At 39.9% G+C, this 27,831-nt stretch overlaps 1 protein-coding gene across 1 annotated transcript; it reads right to left on the reverse strand.

The window, feature by feature from the left end:
* Nucleotides 1-9,458: 9,458 nt before the first annotated feature.
* MS4A1 (membrane spanning 4-domains A1) lies at nt 9,459-22,807 on the reverse strand. The gene is made up of 7 exons (XM_046644525.1): nt 22,735-22,807; nt 16,126-16,300; nt 15,573-15,692; nt 14,786-14,842; nt 12,966-13,202; nt 12,099-12,200; nt 9,459-11,220 (listed from the first exon to the last, which is right to left on the reverse strand). Exons 2-7 carry the CDS (start codon nt 16,282-16,284, stop codon nt 10,975-10,977), a joined length of 921 nt encoding a protein of 306 aa, XP_046500481.1. The 5' UTR covers nt 16,285-16,300; nt 22,735-22,807; the 3' UTR covers nt 9,459-10,974.
* Between the last annotated feature and the right edge of the window lie 5,024 nt (nt 22,808-27,831).

Raw genomic sequence — 27,831 nt, forward strand, 5'->3', positions numbered from 1 at the left:
CCAGGATGTGGAAGCAACCTAAGTGCCCATCAACTGATGAATGGATAAAGAAGATATGGTGTATCTATATACAATGGAATACTAAGTCATAAAAAAAGGATAAAATCGTCCCATTCACACCAACATGGATGGACCTTGAGGGTGTTATGTTAAGTGAAATAAGCCAGATAGAGAAAGACAATCTCTGCATGAGTCCACTCATATGTGGAAGTTAAACATGTAGACAAAGAGAACAGATTAGTGGCTACCAGGGGAAAGGCGGGTGGGGGTTGAGAACAAAGGGTGAAGGGGTGCACCTACAACATGAATGAAAAACAATAATGTACAACTGAAATTCCACAAGGTTGTAAACTATGATAATCTTGATAAAATAAAAAAAACTGAAGGGGAAAAAAGTGGTTTTTACCTTCAAAAAGCTCGTATCCTCATGAGAGAGTCAGTGAATGAAAGTCAATGAAGTAGGCAGTCACTATGAAATCCAATCAGCCCATAAGATAAGAGTTTAAAGTGCTTGGTGGGGAAAGGCTTCACAGGGGGTCATTGTTGAATCTGCCTTAGAGAGGGACACCCTCTGAGATGAGAGGGTCTGTGGGGTCCCCGGGGCTGAGAAGCAATCTTTGGTTTAAAAGTAGCAGCATGAGAATTTAATTTTGGCCAATACGATGGGCCACTAGTGGCCTCTTTATCCCCACTCTGACTCTTCCCCAGGTCTGAGTCACCCCTATTAAAAAGGATGAGCACCCTGGTCCTGTTTGGCAGTCATCTTTCATATTCTCCCCTAGGGTTGCGAGTGGGAGAAATGGAGGCCCACCCCATCCCCATGTTAGGAAACAGAGGTGGGGGAGTGGGGAACAGAGGGCTGGCCAGCCCCTATCACCATCGCCAGATGGACATCCTGTTCACTTCCTCTTCCCCCTATGAGTTCTTGCTTTCTGGAGTAAGAGGTGAAGGAGGCGTGGTGTGCTCCTCATCTCTTGGGGCCCTGAGTTTTCTCCTCCCTGATCCTTCTCTGATTTTACAGGATACCCCCAAACACACCTCAGCTTTTGCGTTATTAATGAAAAGTTCTTTTTGTGGGTGCTGTCTGTAATAAAGTGTTCATGTTTTTCAGACAAGAAAAGCAAAAGAGCTCCTGTAGAAAATGATTTTTGCCGAGTGTTAGAAGGTAGACTATTTCAGAGAAGAGCCATCATTTTAATGTAAAGAACGTACAGCTAAACAAGGAACCCACCTCTTGGAAAAGTTCTATTCCAGATGCCTGCCGTCCATCTAAGAGCGAATATCCAAATCTAAACTACTTTATGCACCATTATTTTATGTAACACTAAGAAAGGAAAATACTGCCACTCAACCTATGACACCATGAGATTTCAAAGATGTTGTAACGTGAAAAAAAAGTGAATTATAGAATTGATACAGATGGTGTAACTTTAGATGGAAGACAGGAATTTTCCTCTTTAGTCTTAAGAGAGACAGTAGGAGAAAGGATGAGGAATTTGTGGTTAGGCTGAAGTTTGAATCCCGGCTCCCCTCTTATTCGCTGTGTGACCTTGGGAAGTGACATTTCTTTAAACTCCATTTCTTCATCTATAAAATGGAATCACACTCACCTCAACTGGGTTGAGATGAGGAATAACTAATTTACTGGATATAGCGTTTCTGCCCTAATGCCTGCCACATGGTGTATATTTAACAAAAGGGAGTTTCTCTTCCCCTTATTTAAACCAGTATATTTCTTGTATTAAATTAAATCAATTTCCTCTTGTTTCAGTCCTTTGATCTGTAGGCATGGTTCTACACTGAGAGACGCCTTGTAAAGAAGAGTCTTAGTTGGAGCAGAGCACTGCTCTTTCTTACCATCACTGTCTTCTTCCTCTTTGTCGTTGTTCCTGCCCTGCTGGTTGAAATGTAGACTTCAGTGACTCGTCACCTGGACTGCTTTCCATTTAGACGTAAGCAGGATGGGGTCATTTGCCTCTGGGTTTCTCATCCAGTCCTTGGTTTTACCTTCTTTTGTAAGAAGATTACCCTTTTTTCTTCCATCTTACCCTCTGATTGCCCGTAAAATCTCTTGTCTGTCCTCTTATTCTCTACTTGTTTGAATATCCATATATGATCATGGAAAGGGCCATTCTCATTTCTCCTATTGTGAAAAGTAGCTTGGCTCAGCAAAGTTATTCCCCCTATTCAGTGCCTTTCTCTTAGATAATACTATAAAATGTTGTTAAATATTGCCTCTTCATTTTCTTGGGTAACATTCTAATCATATCCTCTTTAACTCATTGTATCTTCTCTGTCACCAACTCTTCTCTTCTTATTAAGTTATCTCTTCAAAGGGATTCACTTTATTTCATTTCTTCAGGAATTATATCATTCACCTTCTTTAAAGGTGTCCCCTCAAAAAAAAAAAAAAGAATAAAAATAAAGAAAGAAAAGAAGGAAGGAAAGAAGAAGAAAGAGAGAGAGGGAGGGAGGGAGGAATGGAGACAACTTTATTTCACACTGAGTTTTGTGGTTTGGTATGTCTTACATTTCTACTATGTTTTGAATATTTCATATCATTAATTTAGTAAAAGCATAAACAAAGGTAAATTGCACTTTAGTGGACAGAAGATCGGAGTAGAAAATAAAAAGAAGAAATTCAATTAATATGTTACAATGCTATTCCATTTCATTAGCAATAAGAAATTTTCTGCTTAAATGAATAAAAGTGTATGAAAAAGAGAGTGATAATTTATTAAAATTATTCTAAATTTAGTGAACAAGGTACATCTATTTTGTGGGGGAACTATACATTTTTAACTATAAACTATGTAGAAAAAATTGTCACACATAAAAACAACTAAAATATTGAAATCTCTTTGATTCAATATTTCAGTGACTTCTAATGTAACTCCTTTAATAAAGGAATAAAAGAATAAAACTCCCTGCTCATGTTTTAATAGATAAATGAAAAAGACAGATAGGTAGATAGCTAGGTAGATATATAGTCATTGTCAACTTTACGGTTCACCAACAGGGTAAATGGGTAAAATAATTTTGACATTTCTAGTGGTGGACCATTATACAACCATAAAAATGAAAATATGGAAAGATAAAAATATATACATGAAACGCAATAAATGTTAGATAGAGAAAAGAATATGCCTATTGACTAATATAAAAACAAGTAACCATAAGAACTGATTTTCAACCATCATCATTCAATAAATCTTGGTTGAGGACCTGCTGTGGGCCACACGTTTTTAGGTGCCAGAGTTTTAGTGGTAAACACAATAGACAGGTCCCGGCTCTCAGGAACTTCTGTTCTAGGAAGGAGAAACAAACAAATGATAGAAACATCAGATTGTGACAAGTGAGTGCCAGGCAGAGAATTAAGATGAAGTGTAAAGGAGTGTCTAGAGGACAAGGTGAAATTGGATGGTCGGAAAAGGCCTGTTTGATGAAGTTTTATGTTGTTGTTTTCCCTGTTATTTCTTCAAAAGCTTTGAAATATTTTCTTTACTAGTTACCTAAATTACTTTATCTTAATAATTTGGATCTATAGAAGAAATTTACAATAGTGGTCCTCAAACTGATCCACATTGGAATCACATGAGAGTTTTGAAAAATCCTGATGCCAAAGCTGAGTCCAGATCAATTGTTAGACTCTCCGGGCTGGCATTCAGGCATCAGGAGTCTTAAAAAACTCCCAGGGTGATTTCAACGTCCAGCTATAGCTGAAAATCAGTGGTTTAAAAAATGTCAGACATCTAGCTTCTTTTAATGCTAAAATGCCTGCATGAAACTCAGTTCAGCTTAAATCTACTCCTTTTTTACCCTCCATTCAATGATACCCTTTTAAAAATGTCTTTCTCAGAGCTTTCCTAATAATACAATTTTCAAGAGGGCTCAGGAAAGAGAAAGTGTTTAAAAGAATCTCTTGCCATGCTACATTGACAAACAAAAGGTCTGTAAATCATACATCCTGGACACAGCTCAGCTTGTTATTTTGACAAACACCTAATTCCAGTGAACACATTTATGTGTCTGCTTCATTTAATAAGTTTGAATAGAGTTCTCTACCATCTTGTGACTTGGATTCTTCCTGTCATAAACTTAGATTCATTGCAGCTGTTTCCTGCAAAATGCAAAAGCATAACAAGTTTCATTTCCTATACAGATAAAAGCACAGAGAGTTGTGGGAAGATCTCTGGCCAGCTCTTTTACTGAAGAAGCTGATGGAAAATGGTGCCAGAGTAATTTACACAATGAGAGCTTTTTCATGCTTAGGACCAGCAACTTCTCTCTTCCTTGAGTTCACCTGGTTCGTGGAGTAATATTGCTCTTGTCATTGATGCTGCAGCCCACAAATTTGTTCCTACTGTATTGGTTGTTGTAATAGAAAATATTTATTTGAAGATCAAGAAGATTGTGAAAGCTGCTCACAATTGTAAGATGTTAGAATGTCAGTAAATTGGAAGTGATACAACTGAACTCTAGCACTTAAGTGAACAGAAGGTCCGAACTTCACAACATCTACTTGACCACTTACGGGTGTCAGCAGATTAATGCATCTGAATGATATAAACTCCACAGAGGCAGGAATTTTTGTCTATTCTGTTCACTGCTTGTATCCTCATCAGTTCCAATGGTACCATGCACATGGTAGGTGCTCAATAACTATTTGAATTTGTTAAATGAATTTAGCCTTGTTCTAATCTGTGCCTGCAGGTTTTAGACCACCCACCATTCTGGGTAATTCCTTCCTCAGTTTGTCACTCAAACCACTGGATCATCTCTCTCCGTCCTTTTAATGACCAGACATCCCCAAAGTAGAGGCTGCTCTCATGGTTTAAATGTTTTCGTGTCGTATCCATTTTTCAGTGAATTGCAGTCTGTCTTCTCTCCTTAGTACTTTTCTAAAATGCTTTCTCCTAGTGCTGCCTGGGACCTCCTAACCACTGAATGCAGTGGCCTCTACTCACTCTACGTTCTTTAGGATTTCTCAGCAACACCGCTCTGCTGCCTCCTTGCCCTTTGAGACACTGTCCTTCCTTAGCTTCCGAGACAGAACACTCTGTTCAGTCCCTCTCCTACTCTCTTAGACACCTGCAATTTCATCTTCACTAGTTTGACTTTCTCTGACAGGTAAATGTGGGCATTCCTTGCAAAGTGCTACCCTCCCCTGGGAATTCATAGCTTACTAGTTTTAGGTGAACACTTCATGCAATTCCATTTCCAATTCCATTCTCTCCTCTGATTTTCAAACTTGCATTTCCAGGTATTTGCAATACGTATCACAATGAATCTTCAATCTACAGTGTAAAATTATAGAACTGGTCCAATCTGAGCTCATAATCCAATCCCCATGTTTCTTCTTTCTCAGCTTCCATGTCTCACCATTAGCATCATCGCCATCTGATGCCCTTCCTGCCTTCCTGTTATCCAAACTCAAAGCTGAGAGACGTCTTTGATTTCTTCCTCCTTTTCTTTATATCTAATAAAGCCCTTCACCTCCATTAAGTCCTGTCTACCCCCAAATATCCCTAAAATATAACCCTTTTCTCTAGTGTTTAATTTAGTTCTAGTTTCTTGTTTACTCCTGCTGTCTCACTTATTTTCTAAACTATTAATTGTAATTTCTTACTTCTCTATTCAAACACCTCCAGTGATTCCCTAATGCTTATGGATTAAAGTCCAGGGGCCGTGGGCATTTAAGACCCTGCATAGTGTGGTCCCAGCCTTTACCTACTGCCTTAAGTCTAATTACATCCTGATTTAACTGTTGCCCATCTAGGTTGTTCTGTTATTGCCCCTGAACACAACTGGAAGGTTTCTGCATCCATCCTGTATAGATATTGCTCCCTCTGCCTTGAATATTCTTTTCTTTTTCTCTTACTATACAATTTCTACCTATCCTTAAGATTTAATTCAAATCCCTCCTATTCCATGAGATTTTCTTGTGATACTGTAGCTTTCATTGAGCTCACTCCTATCCTGTAATGTTATTGAGCAATTATTTTGTGCTGGTCACTAGGGCATTTTACTGTTCTTTAGTCCTTCCTGGCTGTCTTATACCACTGGTTATCTCTTTTTAGATTATTTTTATTGGAATATAATTCACACACCATAAAATGTACTCTATATTCTCAAAGTGGTGCTACTGTGGATCACCACTATATAATTCCAGAATATTTTCATCACCCCCAAACGAAACCTGAATTAATTAGCCATCACTCTCCATTCTCTCCCCCTCACCCTCCCAGCCTCTGGAGACCGTGAATCTACTTTCTTTATGGATTTGCCTTCCATAGGCATTTCTTATCAATGGAATCATACAATATATGGCTTCTTGTTTCTGGCTTCTTGTACTTAACATGATATTTTCAAGGTTCATCCATACTGTGGCAGGTACTAGTACATCATTCCTTTTGATGGCTGAATAATGTTTCATTATATGGATATGCCATATTTTATTTATCGCTTCATCAGTTTATAGACACTTGGGTTGTTTCTACTTTTTGGCTGTTGTAAGTAATGCTCCTATGAACATTTGTATGCAGTTTTCTGTGTGATCATACATTTTTAATTCTCTTGGGCATATACCTATTAGTAGACTACTGGGTTTTATAGTAACTTTACATTTAGCTTTTTGAGGAACTGCCAAATAATTTTTTAAAGCAGCTACACCATTTTATATTGCCACTAGCAATGTATGAGGGTTTCAATTTCCCCAAATCCTCATCAACACTCATTACTTTCTTTTTGATTCTAGCCATCCCCGTGGGTATGATGTAGTATCTCATTGTGGTTTTGATTTGCATCTCCCTAGTGACTAATGACGTTGAGCATCTTTTCATGTGCTTATCGACATTTTGTATATTTTCCCTGGAGAAACATGTATTCAAATCCTTTGCCAATTTTTAGAATTGGGTTATTTGTCTTTGTGTTGTTGAATGTAAACTTTGTTTATACATTCTGTCTACTAGACCCTTATCCAACATGTGATTTGCAATATTTTCTCTCCTTCTGTGGGTTGTGTCTTCACTTTCTTTATAGTACCCTTGGAGGACAAAAGTTTTTAACTTTGATGATGTCCAATTTATTTGTTTCTTTGCTTGCTTGTGGTTTTGGTGTCGCTGCTAAGAAACTGTTGTATAATCCAAGGTTACACAGTTTACACGCACACTTTGTTCTAAGAATTTTATAGTTTTAGCTCTTACATTTAGGCGTCTGATCCATTTTGAGTTAATTTTTGTATATAGTGTGAAGTAATTGTCCAATTTTGTGCTTTTGTGTGTGGCTATCCAGTTTTCTCACCACAGTTTATTGAAAAGATTATTCTTTCCCATTGAATTTTCTTGGACCCCTACTGGTTATCTTTTAATACATCTGTTTTTTGTCATCTCCAATTAGGCACTAAGATTTTTGAGGACAGGGGGCTTCTCTTCTCTTTAGGTAAATCCCTGTGTACTTAACAGCCTTACCCATGGTAGGTCCCTGATGGATACTTTACTGTCTCTCTCTACAACCAGATAGCAAGCTCTAAGAGGAGGGGACTCTCTTAGTTTTGCTCACCAGTAGGGGATCAATAAATACTTTTGGATGAACGAATTAATGATTTCCCAGTGATTAGTTTGTGTCTTACTTTAGGATTTTGGTTTTCTCTTGCAGCAGAAAGCTTACTAGGTGAGACTAACTTACTTACAGCAAGTCACCAAGGGAAGAGGTGAGTGAGGGGCAAATGTGACTCCATAGGATAACCCTAAATTAGCTTTGATTTTGCCGCCATACAATTCCACTGTATTCATTTTATATTGCTTGGTCCTCTTTAGCTCAGAATACACAACCAGGTTTTGAATTAAAGGAAACCCCTTTAAGGATTGCAGACTCAATTTAGGAAAATTTCTGATTTGAACCCTCTCCATCAGTGTTTTAGTTTGTGTACCAAGGATTTAAATAAATCAGATCCATAAATAAACCCATGCTAAATCAATCTGCAGCTGCTATTTCTGTGTATTCGATCTTTGACTATTCTGTTGTCAAAGTATGATAAAAATTAATTTCTTGGTTCTTAATAGGTGCCATTACTTTCTACTGACAGACTTAGATAAAGCTTGAAGTGTGAAGCCACATTTTAAATGAGGAGAGGAAATATGTGTCTTGCTCATGGTTTCAGGAGCTTCAAAAGTGATTTGAAAACAAACAAAAAAAATTTGGAAATACCCTAAGTACCCAATTATAGAGAAATGGCGAATTATTCTATACTGATTCAGTGAAGTGCTAAGTTGCAGCTAAAAATAATACTTATGAAAATTGTATATCAATAAGGAAAAATATTTATGGTATAGTGTTAAGTATAAAAAGCAGATTATATTATGCAGTGATTGCAACTGGGTACAATTATGCAAATTACTGTGAACTAGGCCGATCAAGCATCCTGGTTTGTCACTGGCTCTCTGGGTTTTAGCACTGAACGTCCCCCATCTTGGGAAATCCCTCATTCCTGGGCAAACTGGGGGGGGGGGGGTCAGTCACCCTACCATGAACAGACTGCCAAAGGGGTAGTTGGGGAGGAAGTTGTAGCCAGGATTATCATGCTTCTTTAACAGTAGACGTTAGCAGTGTCGCATGTTGGAAGGAGTTATGTGAGGTCAGTAAAAATGAATTATTTGAGATCATATAAGTGAATAAAAGAAAATAAAATTCTTAAGAAAACCATGGGTTTGGAGAGGGCTCCTCATATGTATTTCAAAAGTGGAGAAAATAAGATAGAAATAAGATCTTGTCTTTTTTTTTTTTTTTTTTTTGAAGAAGATCAGCCCTGTGCTAACATCCACCACCAATCCTCCTCTTTTTGCTGGGGAAGACTGGTACTGAGCTAACATCTGTGCCCATCTTCCTCTACTTTATATGTGGGATGGCTGCCACAGCATGGCTTGACAAGCAGTGCATAGGTCTACACCCAGGATCCAAACTGGCTAAGCCGGTGCCGCTGAGGTGGAACTTGTGAACTTAACTGCTGTGCCACCCGGCTGGCCCCAGGATCTTGTCTTTTTAAAAAATTTTCTCATTAAAATTTTTTATTGAGTCTACTATTGCCACACTTCTTCCCTTTCCTCTAGTTCAAGGCAGGAGAGCCTGCTACATATTTGAGTCACTTTCTGAAGTGCTGAGAGGGAGAGATACATTATTAATGACCTATTCTACAAAAATGTTCCTTGGGAATGTGTGTCTGTAAGAATATACTGACATGAATAGTCGAGGTCCTGACATTTCACAGTTCAAACCCAGATTGGAGTTATGTGAATATGCGCTTAGGGCTATAGGAACCTCCCTTGGTCTGACATTACATGAGGAAAGAAGACTAAGAAAACACCATGTTGGAAACCAGCCGTTGCAGACAAGAACACAAATATATTTTTATTCATTTAAAGCTAATTTTGAGGACTTTACATAGACAGAGAAATGTCCTACCTCCTTTTTTCTAATCTCAGGAAATATCTTCCATTGGTAGTCCCTAACAAAGTAGAATTATCACAGGCAGTAGAAAGTACATTGTCTGTACACCTGCTAGAATCTGGTAGCACTCAACATGTAGAAAAGGCTCAAATGTAATTATTAGATTAAAGTGGCATCTTTGTAGGTTAACATTCTTTCCGTGTAGGTACTAGTATCTCTGCCATGAACAGGAATCGAGGCGTAGAGTAGCTGTTACCTGAGATTTGATGTTGTAACTAATTATTTTCAAGCATGGTCTTCTTTCTAAGAATGTCTATAGCATTCAGTGTTTGCATTATATAGCCTAATAGCTAATTATATATTAATGATGTCAGTAGTTTTCCAAATGTTGTGAATGTCTAACCTGATTTCTGACTCTTTTGTGTCTCTCTCAACACCTGTTTTGTGCTGATCAGAGAGTAGAGGCTCGATAAAACCTGTTGACTTGGCTCTAGTAGCTTACACAGGCATTGGACAAGCAATATGGTTATTTCGAACATTACTGATTTTCAAACAGTGAGAAGATCTGAGTCTGAAACAAGGCTCTCAAAATTACTAGCTGTGACCATTGAAAAATTCATTTTATTTATTTACAATTTACTTAACCTCTTTGAATCATTTGTAAAATAGAGATAGGGATTTTTTTTCCTGATCATGGAAGATCGAAGGCAATTATTTGATAAAATACTTTGTGAACTGAAAAATATTCTATAAATACAAGTCTTGATTATTATTTGAGATCTGGGGACTCATTGCGGCATTTTGCTTTCATTCTTTCTTCTCTTGCCTAAAGGTTCAAAGTAGGTAGACAATGCAACCAAGAGCCTAGAGCAGGAGTTGGGGAAAGTTAAGACAGATAAAGACATCTCCATGGATAAGCTGTGCTGTTTGTACAATGAAAGGGTTGAGTGTTGGCCACTCAGAGCTTCCCTGATGGGGTGTGGAGGCTCTAAGAATGTGCCACAGTGTCAGGCCCATGGAAAGATAGATGGAATAGGTTCGTTATTATACCCATTATTATTACTTTTTACTTTCCTGAAGATAATGGTGCAAAAGGGACTCCACCAAAAATTAAGATGTGTAAGACATTAAAGAAAGTTTAGGGATGGCATGAAGCAGTCATTTATCTTTTTCATCAGTACAGAGTCTCCCTGTTGCTGAGGGAAGAAATGAAAAAACTACTACTATTACTATTCCTACAAAACCTTCTCTAAGGAAAAGGCTCGTGAGAAATCACATTCTGTGGCATTTATTCTGCCTTTTTCAATGTAAAAAAGGTGCCCCAAACAACAAACATGAGGACACAGTCTGCTAAAGTGGCTATAATTGTCTGAACGAGAGAGAGGGAGCTGGTCACTCCACGCAAAGACCAGAGAGAGATGTGGAGGATACAAGCAGAGTGCCTCAAGAAGTGGGCTTAAATGTATCTCTCAGAAGCTATAAACACTAATGCTTAATAAAAGAAAGGAAAAAGAAAACAGAAAAGCTAGTTTAAGGGATGCTATCATTTTCTATTGGTGAGGATTCCTCCTCTTGAGGAGGTTCTGGAAAGTTTGTTTCTGCTGCTGCTGCTGCTGCTTCTTCTTTTTCTTCTTCTTCTTCTTCTTCTTGGACTGGAATAATTTCGATGTCTTCTTCATTCTTTGGTTGGGATGATACTTCAGTCAGCTCAACCACTTCTTCTTTTATTTCAATTGTCTGTTCCTTTTTTTCTTCAGCTGACAAGAGAACTACATTCTAGAACACAAAATTAAACAAGCTTTTCTCAAACTTTACCATTGGCACATTTCTCAACAATCCCTATGAATATTTGTCAAATATCTCCTAGTTTTTATGCTACTCATGTTATTTCCCATATGCCTCCAGATACCAGGATTTATTTCCCATGTGCACAAATTCTTTTCAAATCACTTACCAGAACTCATCTTCAAAGCCAGCAGATACTTGCCAATTTGCCTAGAATCATCATGCAGTATTTGGGAAAGAACACTGCAGTAATAGAGGAATTTAGATTCTAGTTTTGATTTGTCTTTATTGGAAATAATTGGGAAAGTAATTTTCTCTCTAATACTGTTTTCCTCATTGACAAAACAAAGGAATTAGTGCTGGTTTCTAAATCTAACATTCTATGGTTCTGAAGCAGTTGATAATAGATATATTCCTGAGATATTCATATCTCCCAATTGTGGAGCCTCTGTGAACCTATTGCTTTGGAGGAGGGATTAGATGAAAAGGTGAGATGGGGGTGGAATACTGAGAAACGAAGTGGAAGACCTGGTGGCTTTAATCAGCCTTCAACCTTCAGCCATCCTGCTTTCACACATTAAGAATGGAATCATGAAGTCAAGTTGGATGCCTGAAGTCAAGCAGAACTCGAGGTGAGTAAGAGGATGCACATATTATAAAACTGTATCCTCTATTTAGCCTTTAGACTTGTTTCAAATTTCAAGACATTTTTCCTCATTACTGGTATTTTACCTTTCCAGAAATACGCCAAGACTGTTTTTCATGAAGCTCCCAGTCTCAGAGTCTTATCAGATTACATTCTCCATAAGCGATCTTTTGTAGATGTGATTTTTCTAGAGGGAGGTGTGGACAGAGTGGCTACTACTTACAGCTTTGGGCCTGGAGCACAGTTTTTTCCATTCGTTCTCAACAGTGCCAGCTGCCACAAGTTTCTGGAAGAAGGCAAAGATCAGCATCACTGCAAAAATGCTCTGAAGAACAACAGAAAAATGAGGGTGAAAATGTAATAATGGCTCAAAGAATGTGGTTGATGTTCAGTAAATGACTGTTGGCTAAAATTAAATGATTAAAAGATCAATTCTTCCAGTGAGTAATGACTAACTAAGAATTACTAGTATCTCTATAACCCGAACACTTAGCACAACTCCTGGCACACAACAGTAGTTAATGCTTGCTGCTGATGGAAAGTAAGGAAATAGTAATTAGTTGAAGAATCAATTCTATGTAGGAAAAAGTATGTTGCATCCACCTTTAGGTGGTATGCTATCACAACCCAGAAAACCTCTCCACATTTGGGAGATGCGTTTTTTTCCTTCAAATTCTACACTAAAAGCTCCTTGAGGCAAAAGATTTTCATAACAACTTAGGTATTTCTTCACTGTTCATCTTAACAATAAAAAATATTAATACCATCAATAGTAATCATAATAATTAATAATATTTAATAATAACTAATGTTCAAGCAAACACTTATGTATCACTTTCTATGTACTGGACACCATTCTAAGTGTTTTGCATTTATTAATTCATTTATCCCTCAAAACAGCCTTATGACAGAAGTACCGTTACCTTCTCCATTTTAAAGTTAAAGAAATTGAGGCAGAGTGAGGTTAAAATTCTCGCCCAAAGCCATATAGGCAACAAGTAGCAGATGCAGACAGTCTAGATCCAGAGTTGATGATCATAATAAAAATGCCATACCTCCTCCCTGAAAAGAAACCCGACTTTCCACTTACCAAGAACACAGACCGTATGCTCTTACAATATTCAATAGACAGAGAGTTTTTCTCAGCAGGGTTTGCCAATTCACAGTTGTGTATGTTAACATATGGCTCAGAATGTTTAGTATCTTTCAGACCTTCCCATTTAAAAAAATGGGAAATTGTAATATTAAATATGTCCATGATCAAAAAAATTATTCCAGAAATGGCACCAAAGAGACTCAATGAGTTCATTATCATTTTCCCTTTGACCTGAAACGGAGACATAAAGATTTATTAATTGGGTTTGATTTCCATTTGGAGAATATAAGCTAGGAAGGGATTTCAGACCCCATTCCCCTTACTCACAAAAGTCCTATACCTAAACATGCTAAAGTTCTTCTCTCAGTTATTTTTATTCTCTTTGTTACTATGCAATGTAAACCTGCATCTCCCAGTCCTGTTCCTTTCTCAGGCTTCCCCATCTCATTTTATACCACCACTATCCAATCAGTTCATCAAGAACAAATTCTAGGAGTGATCCCTCACTCTATATCTTGTATCCTTGCACTTCCTTTCACTGCCACTGCCAGCATCCTCGTAGGTGTTCAATAAATATTTGTTGAGTAAATGAAGATAAATGGTATTCAGATTATATCCGTCTGCATGGGAAGTTAGAGAGGAGAAAGAAGGGAGGTCTTCGATCACAATGAGGCAGGATGGCATTATGGGTATAGGAAGGGAAAGAGCAGATAGAACCATCTAGGTCTGTACCATCAAGCAGAAACAGCAGCAAAAACAAAACAACACCTACTCCCGATTGACATAGGTTACAATTAGCCCCAGGGAACCATCTTTCAAAATGCAATTAGAGCTGATGTCTCTGGGTAGCATAGGTAAGATGATGTCAGTGTGAATGTTCTACCTTGCAGGGATGATAAAAGATTGAAACAGGAAAAATATATGTGACGAGTACCATAATGGTATGAGATTCTTGACAATTATTTTAAGACACACATATTTTTATCCCTGGCTTTATGACCTATAGATGGCAAGTCAGTAGGAATGGCTATATTTGGAGAATAAAACAACTTAATCTTCATGAACAGTGTTTTCCCCCAAAACTGAGTTTGTCAGACCACCCCTAGAAAGGAGCCATCTCAATCCACTCAGGTCCTCACTGATTTTGGAAGTGTCTCAAATTAGTAAGAGCTTAGTAAGTATAAAAAAGTTAGGGGGAAACTTGCTGGTAAGCTCTTGATCCATAGAGAATTGGCAGCTCTTTCTGAGTATGAATGTCTCCCTAGGGGTTATATGAACAAGCCCACTCTAGCTCTGTATAGCCTCTGACGCCCACTTTCATGTGCACTACTCTATTTCATCCTCTTGGACATTTCATATGGTAGCAAGGGCCGTTATCTCCATTTATAGGTGGAACTCAGAGGTACATAGAGGTAAACTGACTCACTCAAGGTTACAGCTCAAGGTCAACGAGGACTTGAGTCAATCACAGCATTGATTGGACAGTTTTCCTAAATAGTGGTCTGAGAGAAATGACACAGTTTTCAAAGAGATCTATCAGTCTCACACGACCTTTAATATTCATAAGACCAGAAACCTGCTTTTCATTGATCTGCCTTTAATGCTGTTTCCGTGGACATTTTTTCAGGTAGATCTCATTTCCAAGTTTTTTATGAATAAAAACACAACAGTATTGTAGAGGATCTTTTGCTTTTTAGGGTTGAGAGAGAACTCAATGCTACTGTGATTCCAAAGGTCTTTAAGGGTCCCTGTTTTCAACTGAAAAAATAGATATTTCTCTGATGTTTGGGAAAGAAGAACATACGGTTACTTGCCAAGCTCTTCCTGGGGCTTTTCTCCGCTGCTGCCAGGAGTGATCCAGAAATGATATACTGTAAAAAGAGAGGTGATGGGTGAGGAAGGGTGTGGGAGAGATGGAAGAAGCAGCAGAGAAGGAGAGAAGCAGAGAGGGAGATCGCTTTTTAACATTGAGAACTGGTTGTAAAAAAGCCATCCACAATCCATTTCTCCTTGTTCTGAAAATTTCAATCCTGGACTTATCTTTGTCTTAGCAACTATGAAAGTATAATGGCGATGTAAACATCACTGCCCCATACCAGACCCAGATGGGGTCATAAGCTGGGAAACATGGACATGAAACGGCCATCAGGAGTGCTGCTCTGCTGATAAGCAAAAGGATGTTTATTTGGGATGGGACTGATTTCACCACGTGTGATAGTAACTAAACAGAATTGTAGGAAAGATGGACCAGGTGGGAGCAAGCGGGACGTTTCTTTTCCCTCTTGTTTTCTAAAATGCCATGCTGTACAGTCCAAATGTCTTGTGCCCCTCTACCCTTGCCCAAATTGACTGGAGAGATCCTGCTTTGAACAGTGTTCCTTCCCTGTGTAGATCCATGTACGGCATCTTTCTCTGAATTCACAGGAAGCATGACCACCCACTCTCAACCATGAGATTCATGCTCAATTTAGTCAACCACTTTCCATGACATTACTTTAACCTGATAACTTATTTCCTACCCACATAGGTTCCTCAACACAGAAATAAGCTGGTATATTTCTGTGGAGCTTTTTAGTGTTTTTAGACTTATTTTTTACTCACCATAATGCCTCCCCAGAGAGGGTACCACAAAGTTACAGAGATGGGTGCATAGACGTTCTTGTGGATCATCAGGAGGCCACCTAGGGCAATGTGGAAGAGCCCATTCATAATCTGGACAGCCTGGGGAGAGAATAGGGCACTGATGGATGAACTGAAATCATCATCAAGTCAGAAAGCCAAGATAAGACCCTGGCCCCTGACCTGGGGCTGTGTAAAATACCCAAAGGAAGTGGTGGAGGTGCCAAGACCTTTGCCTTGTTCGGATCCATTTCCCCACCACCTGGGGCATTTCCTAGGCAGATATGCCTGGGATGCTGGCAATGAACTAAGATGAGAAACCCCTAAATTTGCAAACCTCAAAATGAAAAGGAGGCAGAAGATCACCGTGATAACTTCTCTGATACATCCTTGATTTGGCCCACTGTGTCAGACATAAGGGATACCTCAGGTTGGATCAAATACTTTCAGGTTGGATTGAATTTTGTGACATACAGCAGCTGCTTCCATAGGCCAGAAAACCCCTGGGATATGAAATGGAGGGCAACTGACTTACCCCCAAGGCCTTAGATTCCCTCATGAAGAAGCTTTGTGTGGGGCCCACCACTGAAGGCATCCTCCTGGACATTCCTTTTTGAATAGGATGTGTGGCAATAGGGCCTTTCCTAGTCTCTGCTGGGAAAGCCCCACTCATTGAATTTCTGGGTGTTGTCATTTCACTCTCAAAACTCCTAAAAATAAAACAAATAATAAAATGAGGAGAGAGAGGACAGGATTTTTGGCATTCTTGTATCTTGTGCCATGCATCTGAATACTTTTCTTTGTATTCTCTCCATGGGTGTCATTGAGAGTAGACATGGCCTCCTCCTAGTGGCTTTGGCTCTAAGGCCAGGCCCACTGCCATGTTCTGAGACAGGATCCAGAGGGGCCATCTCAGGCGAGGACATATGGGCCCAGGGGTCCCTGCGAGTATTCTTGGCAGCCATGTTTGGGGAATGCTTCATCTTTGTAGAGAACACCATGCTCATGTATCCGCACGTGCTGCTTGTCTCTCATCCCTGGATGCTTTTCTTGTGCTTTAATACTGGAAAATATATTTTGTATTGACTTGTCCTTGTCCCATTGCTTATCTGCTTTTGTCCATTGTGATGGACGAGAGGCCTCATGACAAATTATTATGAGGACCGTCCTCAGAATCAGGAAAGGCTAATTCTAGTCCTTCTTCTACCTCTAACTCCGTGACCTTGAGTAAATCCCTTCAAGGAGGCTCTCTAAGGTTGTGTACAAGACCATGGCCTCCTGAGTCAAACTGCCCACTTTTGTATCATGATTCTTGTATTCTCTGTGAAACTTTGGGCAAGTTCTTTAAATTCTCTGGGCCTCAAGTTCTTCATTTGTAAAATGGGAATAGTAATATTTCTTGTCTCATAGGGTTGTTATAAGACTTAAATGGGGTGATGGTTTGTGCCTGGCTGGTGTCTTTTCATTCAGGTGTAGCTCAAATGTCAGCTCCTCAGAGAAGCCTTCACTGAACCCTCAACTCACAGCGCATCCTCCAAGTTACTCTCTCCCGCAACACCCCATTTATTTGCCTCGTGGCACTTATCACTGTGGGAAATCACCTTGATTATTTGCCTGCTGGTTTATTGTCTCTCTCCCCACTAGAATGTAAGTTCCATCAAAGCAGAGACCTTCTTCTCTCTTGTTCAGTATCTAAAATCATGCCTGAATTTAGTAGTTTAATAAATATTATTGAAGAAATAAATGTATGTAAAGTACCCATATCTGAATAATTATTACCTGTTTTGTTGCTATTCTTTTTTTTCACTCATAGTTCTTTTTTCTTTTTCTTTATTGAGGTCACATTGGTTTATAACATTTCATAAATTTCAGGTGTACATCTTTATATTTTGACCTCTGTATAGACCACATCATGTTCACCACTAAGTGTCTAATTGCCATCCCTCACCGTACAAATGTGCCCCTTTACCCCTTTCACTCTCCCCCTACTTCCCTTCTGGTAACCACCAGTCTGTTCTCTGTATTCATGTGTTTGTTGTTGTTGTTTTGTCTTCTACGTATGAGAGAAATCATACATTGTTTGTCTTTCTACATCTGACTTATTTTGCTTAGCATAATACCCTCAAGGTCCATGCATGTTGTCACAAATGACAAGTTTCATCTTTTTTATGGCTGAGTAGTATTCCATTGTATATATAGATACCACATCTTCTTTAGCTATTCATCCGTCAGTGGGCACTTAGGTTGGTTCCAGGTCTTGTCTATTGTGAATAATGCTGCAGTGAACATAGGGGTGCATACATCTTGTTGAATTATTGTTTTCCTGTTCCCTGGATAAACACCCAGAGGTGGAATAGTTGGATCATATGGTAGTTTTAGTTTCAACTTTTTTTGAGGAATCACCATGCTGTTTGTTGCTATTCTCATTCTTAGTATTATTACCTTTGTGAACATTAGTTTCTGTCTTTTCCCATCTGGAAAATGAGAACAATACCCCTTTCACAGACATGCTATGTGAGAAATAAGTTAACAAATGAAAGCAACTAGTACCTAGGAAGAAAGTAGTAAATGCTGTTTATTCTTAGAATTCATGGTTTATTAATTTCTGCAGTTAGTGATTATTACCAAGCTCCTTTCCAGCTCTAACATTTAAAGACTGTCAACGTTCTTCATCTCGTGCTTCCTTTTGGTATTCATGTGTTTATGTCAGTTACTTCCATGAATTCTATTGGGTCTTTCCTGGGCCCTGGAAATCTCTCTGTAGGGACACATCTTTGATCTTGTCTTTATTGACTGTAAGTCATTCATGTAAGGGGCCTTGGAGACGGGGACTGTCTGTCCAGCTCACTTATCTTAGTGAAGTCATGCAGAGCTGGGCACCTGCAGGGATGCTGTAAGACAGGTGCCTGGGAGTCTCCTTGGCCTCACATTTGTACTCACTTCATAGTTACAAAGAGATTTCACATCTGGCGTCTCATTGGAGCCTCACAGAATAGACAAGAGATGAACCATTGGCCCTATTTTGTAGAAAAGGTAACAAGGGCACAGAAAAGTTAGGTAACTTATTCAAAGTTACACAACTTTTAGAGATTTAAGCTGAGGATTTGGGCCTATCTAATGAGGTAATCTATGGTACTAGGCTGCTTTGTCCCGTGCGGGGACTAGGAATTCAGCCTTTTACTTACGAAGCTCTCCCTTCTCCTTCAAATAGAGGTGCTATTTGGATGACTGTAAATCAGTTGCAAATGGAGTATCTGTCGGGGCCACAGGCTGAAATGAAGCGGGGAGCTTTGACTGGGTGCTTCCCACTTGATTTTGCCCGAGCTCTAGATTATCAGATGTCGCGTGGTCTTGGGGATCTGCCTTGCACCACAAACTGCCCCACAAGACCACCAACAAAAGGGAATATATTAATACAGCCCACTAAGGAGTTTACAGACGGATTCTGGTCACCAGGCAGAAGTTTTAGAGCTAGTCAGAACCTCAGAAACCATTCTCTTCATCTGACGGATGAAACTGCAGCCCAGGGAAGGGACATGCTTGTTAAAGCCCTCACAGTTAGTGACAGAGCCAAACTAGAAGGTAGTCGCTGTGGCTGAGCCTGGTGCTCTTTCTGCTGCACCCCAGGCTAGACCAGATGGTGACAGGTGTTTACTGAGTACCTACTGTGGGCCGGGATATTGCATACCTAGTTCCAACTCTTCCAACACCTTCCTTAAGTAGGCATTTGGTCATTTGTGCAGATGTGGAAATGGAGGTTCAGGGAGGTTAATTAATTTCCCCATTGTAAGTATGGAGTGAGCTGGGAGTCACCACACTGCTCTCCAGAGGGGGGGGTTTTAGTAGAACACTCACTAAAGAGCAAAGGTCTTCAGTAAGCCAGCCAGAAGGAGATGATTGGACTACCCTTGTTTTAATTTCTCCTTCTTCATCAACTGCTTAAGGCTATATCTGTATTGTTGGTGAGATAAATCTTTTACATAAGCAAGTTCTACTCAGGCTGTGTCTGCAATGGCTGATGGCAGTAATGACCATATTTTACTCCGCTGGTAAAATGTCGTCTCGCTTCGGAAACGACATTTCTACAAAGCCTTCAACAAATATTACTATAAACACGAACACACCTGTTTCTATTCTCTACTTTCAATTTTTTATGGGAGTAATCTCTCTAAAATATTTATTTCTATGCCAGGGCATTGTAGACAGACTGGGCAATGAAAAATTTCATTCTATGGGAATATATAAAACTAGACCATATACTCCTAAGGATATTGTAGATTCCTGCATCTTTACTTATCATTAAAAAAAAATGTTCACAATGACTTAAGCATTTCCCAACACACAATTATGCTCAAAGACTTTTTGGTACCTTAGTAGGCATACTGACCACATTGGGCAAAATGTGATAGTAATAGGATTTTATTTCCACTAAACTATATTAAAATCAGGACTCACTTTATCAGGCACTGCCCCATTTTATTACAGCAACTTCTGCAAATCTTTTTTTGATTTTTAAAATGTACTACGGTTTCTGTGTCCATCCACTGAAGAAGAGCTCACAGCTTTATGGGTTTTGGGTTGAGTAATGGCTTTTAGGTCCAATAATTCCATCTTTTACTGAGAAGTTCAAAGCTACCTAGCTTTTGTTTCCTCACATTCCTCCTTTGCCCTCAAAATGGGTTTTCATTTTTATCCTTTCTGGCCCCCTGCACACTCATCTCTGAGGAGGAGTGTTCTTACTTCCTTTCCCTCTGCTTGTATTCCTCAACCCATCTCCTTCCTCTAAGATGTCAGTCCTTCAAAGAAATTGATTCTCGCCTCTCTATTCATGGTGGTATGGAGCAGAAAGAGCTAGTCCCAGCTCTGTTACTGGCCGTTTTTGTGATTTATATATTCAAAGTATTGTTTTGATAACATGAAATAATTTGCAGTTCATAAAGAACTAAATACTCAAAGAACAATAGTTATTACTGGACTTTTTTTTTTTTTTTGAGGAAGAGTAGCCCTTAGCTAACATCTGCTGCCAATCTTCCTCTTTTTGCTGAGGAAGCCTGGCCCTGAGCTAACATCTGTGCCCATCTTCCTCTACTTTATATGTGGGGCGCCTGCCACAGCATGGCTTGACCAGCAGTGCATAGGTCCGCACCGGAGATCTGAACCCGCAAACCCCAGGTTACCTAAGTGGAACGTGCAAACGTAACCCTCGCACCACCAGGCCGGCCCCTAGAGCATTTTTTATGATTAAAGTGTGCTGCAGTGTTCCCCAATCCCAAAGCCCCTTCCTTTAATCTAGCGACATCCCAGCCACTGCCCACTCTCCCCTCTCCTTTACCCACAGCTTCTTAAAAGCTGATGGTTCCACTCTCTTCCTCTACTTCCTGACCACCCACCCACCCACTCAACGCTTCACAGCCCATTTCTGCCAGAGCCACTCAACTGAAACTCCTCTCTTCAAGGACCGTGCTGCAGAGTCACTGGCATTTCCCCAGGCCTCATCCCTCAGACTGCTCTATTTTTGTTTCCCCTCTCACCCAATCTGAAAACGTTGGAGCAACGTTTCACTCAGCTCCTTTATCTCCCATATTCCATCACTGGCCAAGTCATCTCGTTTCTTTGGAACATACCTCATCTTGCATGTGCACGTTTTTTCTACTTTCAGTGTCACCCCATGAGTTTGACTCTCATTTCCTCTCCTGGTTTAAGCCCAAAAATGGTGCTTTTCTGCCTTCAGTCTTTCTCTTTTCTAATCCATCCTCCATAAGGCTGCTAGGTCAGACTCCCTAAATCACTGACTTAAGTCATGCTCTTCCTGAGTCTGAACTTTCTCTGATCTGTCCTTGCCTTTTGGAGAAACCCTTCACCTGGCTCCTCCTGCCCTTCACAGGTCAGCTCTACATAACTTCTGAAGCTCATATCCCACTGTTCCCCACCAGGGCCCTGGTCTGGACATGCCTCCTGCTCTCTTCTCTGAACCCCCTCCGTTGAAATGCTCTTCCTCCCACCTCTTCACTTTCAAACTCCCTGTTAGATATTCACATCACCTGAGGCTGTTCCTGTTCTCCTCACCTGATGGCAGGACTTCTTCAAAGCCCAAGGCCCTTTGCATTCCTTACTTGTCACCAGCTGTTTTCTTTCTATGTCATATTGTAACTACTTCTCTAATGGGCTGTAAATTCCCAAAGGGAAAGTTTTACCAGGATTACATAGGGCACCTGTGTTCTACATACTTTGAGCTCAAAAAACATTAAACTGAGCTGCCTCCTCCGGGCAGGTGTACAAATGCTCAGGATGTCAGACCAAAAGGGGACAATTTCACCTCACCTGAGGATCAGTGAGATCATCTTATGGGAAATGATCTCATTTTGTGGGATCATTTTAAGGGAAACAAGGAAAGGGAATCACATTATATACTACTTTCAGGAAACAATTGTAACAGGGTTAAAATTCACCTTTGTTCTCTGTTATTGAAGCCTCCTCGTCTCCAGTGCCCACTCTCACTCTAGGTTTCTGTGATAGAGTTGAGGCAAGATTTTGTGCTCAATTTGGTGCCCACTAATCCCCACCAGAAAATGTGAGCAGCCTGTGAGTCTTAACAACATCTAGGGGTATTTCCATTTAGTGGGGTGTCTTTGAAAACAAAAGCAGTTAAAGGAAGAGGAATGGAGTTATTTTCACTATAGCCGTGACTGATTATTTCTTATTTGGTACCAGGTGGTTCTAAGAGCTTTGGGATTTGAGCTCATTTAATCTTCCTAGTGCCATGGCTATTACCACTGTCCCCCTTTTATAGATGAGGAAGCTGAGGAGCATAGAGGTTTAGTAACTTGTGGAAGGTTATATGGCTTGTGAGTGATGGAGCCCAGCAGCTTAGTAACCATGCTTTAATCTACATGCGGTAATCTGCTACCTTTGTAGAATGACTCACAGTTGATTGGCCAGGGTCATTCCTGAGAGAGAGTGGTTAAGGGGTGGGTGGGCAGCAAGCCTTGGTATCATCCCTCCTCAGATCATCACACTATCAGAAAACCTGACCAGAGAAGCTGTGGAATCACAGCCCAGAATCTCCAGTCTTCAAAACCATCCCATGCCTTATCCATCCATCACTCCCTTTTAGTCATTTAAACAAAGCAAATTGATTCCTTACCTGAGTCTCCAAGGCCTTGGGGCTCAAGGGTTGTTTTGGACGCCTGCTGCTGTGTTCACTTCTGCTGCTTGTTTCTCAAGTACACAGGGGGTGAGTGAGATGGGCTGGGCCTGGGATCTCTGATAGATACCAGGTGACAGGAAATCAGCGGCTTCTGCTGCCTTGGGCTTTGCCCCAATTACTTGGGTTTAAAACACACTCATCAGAGCTGAAGGATATACAAAAAAGTTTCTGCCTTACCAGGAGGTTTCACTTCTTGAAAAAGACCCCAGGGGACTGCCTGGCGTACTTCACACTACCTTAATTAGAAGAATTTTGCAGCCCCCACCGGGTAAGCAGGTGTTGATGGTGGGTCCCCAAGGGCACATAGGGCTCTAGAAATTCTCCAAAGATGGGCTGTTAGGACTTTTACCTTTTTACTTCACTTTTACGAGAGGGTAGGTGGGAAGGAGGCGTCTATGCAGAGAGACTGAAGGATCATCAAGCCCATCCACCTGGGAGTGTTGTATGTATCGGTCTCCAGATATTGTCCTCATTTGTGCACACTAGGGTTCTAGTGGGACCATGTATATTTTGTGTCAGATTTAGTAGAAATCGCCTTAAAATATACTTTGATGCTGTAGAACACATGCCCAGAAGCTTGAGGTGAGAATTCCATATTTTGGGATATAAATTAAAGTAGCGCTTTTACCTACAAACCCACCTTTTCCTACCGTCTTTCTCGTTCCCTTGTATCCTCTCTTTTCAGTCTGGTCTGGAGCTGTGTGACCATCAAGTGCAATGTAGATCAAGTGAGCAAATGGAGGAAGCTGGTGGCCAGGGATGTGTAAACACTTGGGAGATGAATCAAAGTTTTGCCCAAAGAGATTATACCTCCTGCCCCCACCATATGCAAGCTTTATGTTCATATTTTGGGTTTTTCCTTACTTTTTAATTTCCTTGTCCATTCCTGTATTTCATCAGAGATCCAGGGCTGTAGTTAGGTAATTATTTGTTTGCCTAATTTATAAAGATTTTATTTTTCCTTTTTCTCACAAATCCCCATTGTACATAGCTGTGTATTTTTTTTTTTTAGTTGTGGGTCCTTCTAGTTGTGGCATGTGGGACACTGCCTCAGCATGGCCTGACGAGTGGCGCCATGTCGGCACCCAGGATTCGAACCGGCGAAACCCTGGGCCGCCGAAGCTGAGCTGGTGAACTTAACCACTCAGCCACAGGGCTGGCCCCTGTTTGCCTAATCTAAAGGACTGACATATGGCAGCTCTATTGATGAATCTGAGATTAATTCATATCTTCTCTCTCTCTCTCCCCCTCCCCCCTCACTCTCTCTCTCTCTTCTCTTCTCTTCTCTGTTTCTCCCTCTGCCTCTTTTTTCCTTAAGATGGTTTGGAATCATAGGGTTAGAACCAATGGGTAGAAGCAGTTCTGGAGACACTGATTTTGGTGTAATATAAAAAGATGCTATCTCCCACCACTAGAGCACTTCATTAGTGGAACAGGCTACCATTTGAATAGAGAACTTGCTGCCATCAAGAATGTGCAAGTGAAAACTGTGCAGTCACCTCTCATCGATGCTATAGGGAGGAGAGGAGTGGAAACATAAGCTCCACCAACCATTTAAGATTCTGGTTGTGGGTTTATGAGTATGAGTATGCTAAAGGGCTTGAGTGGTTGGTGACAGGAAGGCCAATTACTTGGGGTCTGAGTTGTGGATGATTGTGGGGCCTGAGGTTTGAGTCCAGGAGGACGGCTGGTTAGAGGTGTGTGTCTTCATTTTAGTGAGCGTGGGAGCAGGGTCAGGACTTGGCAAATGTAAGGCATTGTTGAGGCTTGGATTGAAATCGCACAACCTGATTTTTGGTATCCTTTTCTGGCGTGTAGGCCCTGTTTTTCCCAAGTCTGTCTGGGGTGGTTTGCTACTCTGATTTTTGTGGCCGGCGCGATCACTTAGGTGGCTCTCTGTGTGATTTCTCCTGAATAAACTTGAATTTGAATGTATATAAATAAATAAACTTTCATTTTGTCTTTGCTGGTTTGGATCAATTGACCTTTCAGCTGTTGAGTGTGTTGAAATCTTACTACAATTTGCATTTGTCAGTAGCACTTTCTTTGTTCTATTATTATTTTTTTCTCTGTAATGTTTGAGGGCATTTTATCAGATCTATTACGTGTTTAAAATTTCTCTCTCTGAATTAAACTTCTTGTCTTTGTCTAGCGGCCTCCTTGCTCCCAAATGATGATCTCTTTCTTCAAGTCTACATAAAAGCTTAGTAACTCAACTTTTAATTACTTAATATTTGCCTGATAGGAATTTTTATTTTTTTATTTCTACTTCCTAGCACTCTGATTTTATTTTTTCTGCTTAAAGCATTTTGCCTCTCTTACAAAAACTACATTCTAGATCATAATTACTTGTGTGTTTGCCCTATACTGCCATTGGTCTATATGTCCCTTGAAAGCAGGGCTGGTTTTTCTGATTGCTGGGTTCTCCACAGTGCTGTGAGAAATAATGGTTCTGCTTTGGTTTGTTTACCCGTCCAGATGGTTATCACAATGCTGTCCAGTATCAGGAAGTAATGTTAGGGTGTGCTCCCAGTTGCTCAGCAAGGCATTGGCACCCAGAATTATCTGGTGTTGGAAGGTGTTGGTTTCACAGAATTGGTAAGGGTGATGCGGGGTCCCTCAGAGGTGAAATTAAAGTTGCTATTGCAAATAGAACTTGGTTACAAGCTGGAAAATCCCCATGTTGTCCTTAATAAATAATTAATACTAAGGAAAATATAAATTTGAGTACTTAGCTTTGTAGTTTATGAGGCCTTCTTTCTTTTCTGAGGGACTACCTTACATTCTTTTTTATTTTAAGGAAGCTCACTTTTTTTTTTTAAAGATTGGCACCTGAGCTAACATCTGTTGCCAATCTTCTCTTTTTTTTTTTTTTTTGTTCTCCCCAAAGTCCCCCAGTACATAGTTGTATATTCTAGTTGTGGGTCCTTCTGATTGTGCTGTGTGGGACGGCTCCTCAGCATGGCCTGATGAGCGCTGCCATGTTCGTGCCCAGGATCCAACTGGTGAAACCCTGGGCTGCTGAAGCGGAGCACATGAACTTAACCACTCGGCCACGGGGCCAGCCCTACCTGACATTCTTAACAGTTAGGAAAGTAACATTAGTTGAATACCTACTTATATGCCAAGCACTGTCCAGTTAACACCTTTAATATTGAATCTATTTTATAATTGTGGAAACTAAAGTGCAGGAAATGGGGAAACTGGCCCAAAGTAACATAGTAAGTGATAGAATGTGATGTTTAGGAAGCAGGAAAACCTCAATTATAAGTTTAAAAGAAAACCTACCATTTACTAAGTGATTTTTAAGTTCCAGGCACTGATAGATCAGTTCACATGTTTTACTTAAGGCTCACGGTAAGCCCTTTAGATAGGTCTGATTATTGCATCTTTGGGAATTTAAAGCTCACAAAGGTTAAATCATTTATTCAAGTCACTCAGCTTTAAATGGCAAAACTGACATTTAAACCTAGGTGTGACTTTAAAGCCCCTGCTGGTAAGTGACAGCTCCTCTCACCCTTAAATAGATCTCAAACCGCACACGTCTGAACCTCACTCAGTCGCCAACTATTTTTTCATCAGAACCTCACTCCACTGGAAATAAATATTTAAAAATAAATAAAACATTTTTCATCAGAACCTCTCTCTCCATCTTCTGCCCCCACACATACACCTATCAGCCTTTCTCCTTCCAGCTTCTGGAAGAAATGAAAGCCTGATAGTTTATTTCTTGGAGTATGCTAAGTTTTCCTACGCCAAAAGAAGCAGAGGATAATGGGATTCGGAGTGAGGAATCTTCATTCAAATCCTGGTTCTAAATCATACTCCCTTTTGTGGTCACAGAAAAGTTAAGCAGTTTGAGCTTCAGTTTTCCTATCTGTGGCATAAGCTAGTTATACCCATCTCAGAGGGCTGTCGTGACAATCAATGAGATGGTAGAAGTAAGATCTCTAAAACTCAGCAAGTATTGTCAGTGGAATGCAATATAATATAAGGCAGCTGTTATCCAAGCAAGGTCTGGGAATCTCCTGGAGTCCTTGAGACCCTTTTAGGGGTCTGTGACCTGAAAACAATTTTCATAATAATACTAAGACCTTATTTCTCCTTTCCACAAGTTTACAGTGCTATTCTGTCCAAGCTACAGAATGTGAGATATCACAAAGATTGAATGCAAGAGCAGTTGAGAGAATCCAGTTGTCTTCCATTAAGCTGGAGACAAACAGTGGTTTCCTAACTTTGCTCTGCATTGGGAAAACCTGGAAATCTTTAAAAAAATATCAAGGCCAAGCTCTCACCTCATTCTGATTTAAATTGGTGTATGGTGGTATGTGGTGGGCTAGGGAAGGGAACAGGTTTATAAAAGTTTTTCAGGTGATTTGAATGTGTAGTAAAGTTAAATGGAGATTTGTTTTTCAATGGATATAAAGTTTTTGTTATGCAAGATGACTAAGTTCTAGAGATCTGCTGTAAAAAAGTACTTACAGTTAATATGGTATTGTGCACTTTAGAATATGTTAAGAGGATAGGTCTCATGTTAAGTGTTCTTACGAAAAAACAGAAACAAAACCCCACAAAAGAACACAAGGAAATCTTTGGAGGTGATGGATATGCTTAGTACCTCGGTTATGGTGATGGTATCAGGGGCGTATGCCTAAATTAAGTGTGTGCAATTCTTTTGTATGTAAACTATAACTCGATAAAGCTAATAAAAAGAAAGTTAAGTAACCTAAAAAAAGAAATTTGCAAAAATATATATCAGTGCGACTGTCTGTACTAAGTTTTTTATTTGGAAAATATAGTGGTTTTAATAAAAATGTCATTTATATTAATGTGTAATCAGTCTTCAATAATATTTAAGACTATAAAGGAGTTCTGAGACCTAAAGTTTAAGGGACCTTGGTATGTTGCTTATGGGAATTAAGACCTTGGGCTCTGGAGCCAGACAGTCTGCTGATATCATGGCTCTGCCAATGCGAAATTTGCGATCTCGGGCACATTACTTACTCTCTCTGTGCTTCAGCTTCTTTGTCTGTA

This window comes from Equus quagga, chromosome 17 (assembly GCF_021613505.1).
Source record: "Equus quagga isolate Etosha38 chromosome 17, UCLA_HA_Equagga_1.0, whole genome shotgun sequence".
NCBI lineage: Eukaryota > Metazoa > Chordata > Mammalia > Perissodactyla > Equidae > Equus > Equus quagga.

What these genes read in the sequence shown, in the direction of transcription:
- MS4A1 (XM_046644525.1), bottom strand. Translation starts at nt 16,284, where the DNA reads ATGACAACACCCAGAAATTCAATGAGTGGGGCTTTCCCAGCAGAGACT. An exon ending in GGGAATCTAAGGCCTTGGGG is followed by an intron (nt 15,693 to 16,125) that starts GTAAGTCAGTTG and finishes TTCTCTCCCCAG; the next exon opens with GCTGTCCAGATTATGAATGG. An exon ending in AAAGCCCCAGGAAGAGCTTG is followed by an intron (nt 13,203 to 14,785) that starts GCAAGTAACCGT and finishes TCTCCGTTTCAG; the next exon opens with GTCAAAGGGAAAATGATAAT.